This window comes from Nanorana parkeri, unplaced genomic scaffold (assembly GCF_000935625.1).
Source record: "Nanorana parkeri isolate BGI_ZX_2015 unplaced genomic scaffold, ASM93562v1 scaffold992, whole genome shotgun sequence".
In the NCBI taxonomy this organism is placed as follows: domain Eukaryota; kingdom Metazoa; phylum Chordata; class Amphibia; order Anura; family Dicroglossidae; genus Nanorana; species Nanorana parkeri.
In genome coordinates, this window is record NW_017307260.1 from 148,088 (window position 1) to 151,151 (window position 3,064).

Genomic DNA, 3,064 nt, shown 5'->3' on the forward strand with positions numbered 1-3,064 from the left:
ACAATCTAGCTTACTTTCCAGTTCGGCTGTGTTGTCCTAGAATGTTCACTTCTCCTGCCTTCGCCACACTCTTCACCCTTTGGTGAACAACCCCCTTAGAGTCATGTACCTACACTGATAAAAACCTTGTATCCAGGCACTTGCTAGCATTGCTGGTACCTGCCAAAGCTGTGAAAGCCTGCACTGCATCAGGGAGTCTTTTTATTTCATGGTTTAGATCTACCCAGCTACAACGTCCTGAGCGGAGCTGCACAGAAACAAGAGATCAGATGTTCCAGTGTTTCTTGTTATAGGTATGGGGGCACCATATACAAGCAAGTGTCATGCACAGGTGGACTCGTTTGTGTGCTTAGCAGAACTTTTTAGATTTTAATTTGCTATTTTCCCTTCAAATGAAAAAACAACAAAAAAAACATAATATGGACCGTGGATTAAATGGCGAGTTCCCATATTGTTGTCTGCTGGACTGTCTGTACAGTTTAGATAAACGGAATTTTTTTTTTCTACAATACACTGACAATTGTTCACATTACGATTACAATAGGCAGGTTCTCACACACCGAGGGCACAGGCGGTGACCATGTTTTCAGACAGAGAGGATTAACGGATCATAACAGAAGTAATTACTTACAAACGTCTTCCTTGATTTGATGTTCGAGACATGACAGACTCAATCTACATCCGTGTATTAGACACCGCTTGGAGATGTTCAAGATGACGGCGATGGACATCCATATATAAGAGGCAGTTGTAAAATTTTAATGGTGACATCTCTAAGGTTGGAATTTTTTTTTTTGCAACGTAGTGTTAGGGTCTGCTACTACAGTCTGGAGTCAAAACAACCCTGTAGTCTTTTTTTTCCCCCCCATCAAAGTGTGATCATTCATCACCTTCTAGCGTGCAACGACCATTAACTTTTATGTAAACATCCCTTTTCTTTATTCCTTGTTCAAAAAAGCAGCATTAAGAGTGCACACTGGCCATCGGTGGTTCCAGCATTCACATCGATGGGTCTAAGATGTTAACTTGGAGTAGCTGGGGGGAGAGAACTTTCGTCGCAAGTATTTCAGGACGTAGAGGGGAAGACAGCTGACCAGTGTGATGGCAGTCACTTTCCAAAGGAAGGACAGGGTTGCGATGAAGTAAATATCTGCGGTACACAAAACAAGAGTTAAACCAGATTATTGAAGGGAAAGTACATTTATACAGGGTTATTCACTAAAGGGTGAAGAGTTTGGAGAAGGCAAAAGTGAACAATCTAGGACAACATAGTTCAACTGGAAAAATACTCCAATTCAGCTCACTTTCCAGTTCAGCGATGTTCTCCTAGATTGTTCCCTTCTCCTGCCTTCTCCAAACTCTTCACCCTTTAGTGAATAACCCTGTTGGTTTTTAAGCCACTTATTTTCAGGTGACTGATGGGGCAACGCTCAGACATTTCCTGATAGGGACCTTTGTTTCATCGGCCAATAGGAATGTGTTCCCTCTTTTCACACACTTTCCTATTGGCCAGCGAGGCAGTCCATCATATTGTTCATGGAAGCTGCACACCACTCCCCCTCATTAGTCTTTTAACATTTTCCAATTGTCCCTAGAGGAGTGCGCTTTTTGTTCCATCATATTGACGGGACAATAGGAATGTGAGGAGAGCAGGTGGAAAAGCTGATTCTAGTATGGTTCTAGTTCTGGTATGGATTTTAAGAAGAGACCCCAAGCAAATAAAACACGAGGTTCCCCTTTACATCAAAGTCTCCCATTTCACATCGGAATCTCCGCCTTCACATCAAAATCCCTCCTTACATTAGGAGTCCCCATTCACATCACAGCCCCCTCCTTTCACATCAAAATCTCCCCTTTATATCACAAACCACCCATTACATCAGAGCCCCCCCCCCCCCTTTCACATCAGAGTCTCCCCTTTACATCAGATCCCCTCTTTCACATGAGAGTTCACATTTTACATTAGGAGCTCCCTTCACATCAGCCTGCCAGCACCATGGAAAGGCATGACGCTGTGTGAAAGGTGGAATTCTGAGGAGCCCCTAAGGAAGCCAGGAGACAGACTGGTTGAGAAAGGATGACCTATCAGCAGTTTTTGTTTTTTTTGAGTCATTTTAATTTTTGTTAAAGTTAAATAAACTGACATTTTCTATTTGGTAATTTTAAAGTATGCACTAAGACCCGCACTCCATAGTCTCTTCGGACCAACGAGGCTCTGGCATTTGACAGCAGAATGACTGGCTTACGCTAACCATACACGGCTTGAAATCTCTCTCATTGGCCTGCCAACTGAACAAGAAAACGATCGATTCCCCCATCCATGCTAAACAGCATGGATGAAACAATCTCCTCTGCTGGCTATTGCGTTCAAGCAGCCGTGGCTGCATCTGATAGGATGCAAATGCTGTTGGGGGGGGGGACAATTTTCCACCCGACTCGACTTCTAAGTTGACCTTTGCTAAGCTGGGCCACCCACGGCTCGAAATCTGAGCCATGTAGGACTAGCAAAAGTGTCAACTAGTAGGAAACCTTGTCTACCAACTCATCCCGGCATCCAGGGTGGCTCCAGAAGGACACGGAAGATAATTTGAAGATGAAAGCAGGTTCTTATTGCATACTTTTAGTAATATTATTAGCTTGGGCTTTTGTTAAGCTGACTAGATTAAAGGAGAACTATGACATGAGTGATTTCCACTCACCTCATAGTTCTAAGCCGACCTGTGACAATGAGACTGTCACAGGTCGGCTCAGTAGATCGGGAGGTGAGAGAACACATACCGGCGTTCGCTCACCTCTCGATCCTGTCACGGCTCTCTGCCGTGACAGGGGGAGGGGCTGGATTCCCAGCCCAGGAGAACATCAATCTCTTCAACTGGCTGAAGCCCAGTGACTGCGTAACCTCTTACCCATAAACAATACAATTATTACAGACTTTATCCTGGTAAAAATCGCTCCTGTATTTGCAATGTGCCTAATTTCAAAGGGGAGTGCGCCGAGGTGTGTGCATTACATGCGATCTTTCCTCTCAGCATTTAAAGTAAGGGAAGAGCAGGGCAAGCTGGCT

General features: G+C 44.3%; 1 protein-coding gene across 1 annotated transcript in view; it reads right to left on the minus strand.

Moving 5' to 3' along the window:
* Window positions 1-865: 865 nt before the first annotated feature.
* The window catches only part of ATP9A (ATPase phospholipid transporting 9A (putative)), a 74,735-nt gene continuing 72,536 nt past the window's right edge, over window positions 866-3,064 (minus strand). Inside the window, exon 28 of the mRNA XM_018566960.1 lies at window positions 866-1,150. Coding sequence (XP_018422462.1) covers window positions 1,014-1,150 — 137 coding nt within the window. The 3' untranslated portion in view covers window positions 866-1,013. The remainder of the gene's footprint in view (window positions 1,151-3,064) is intronic.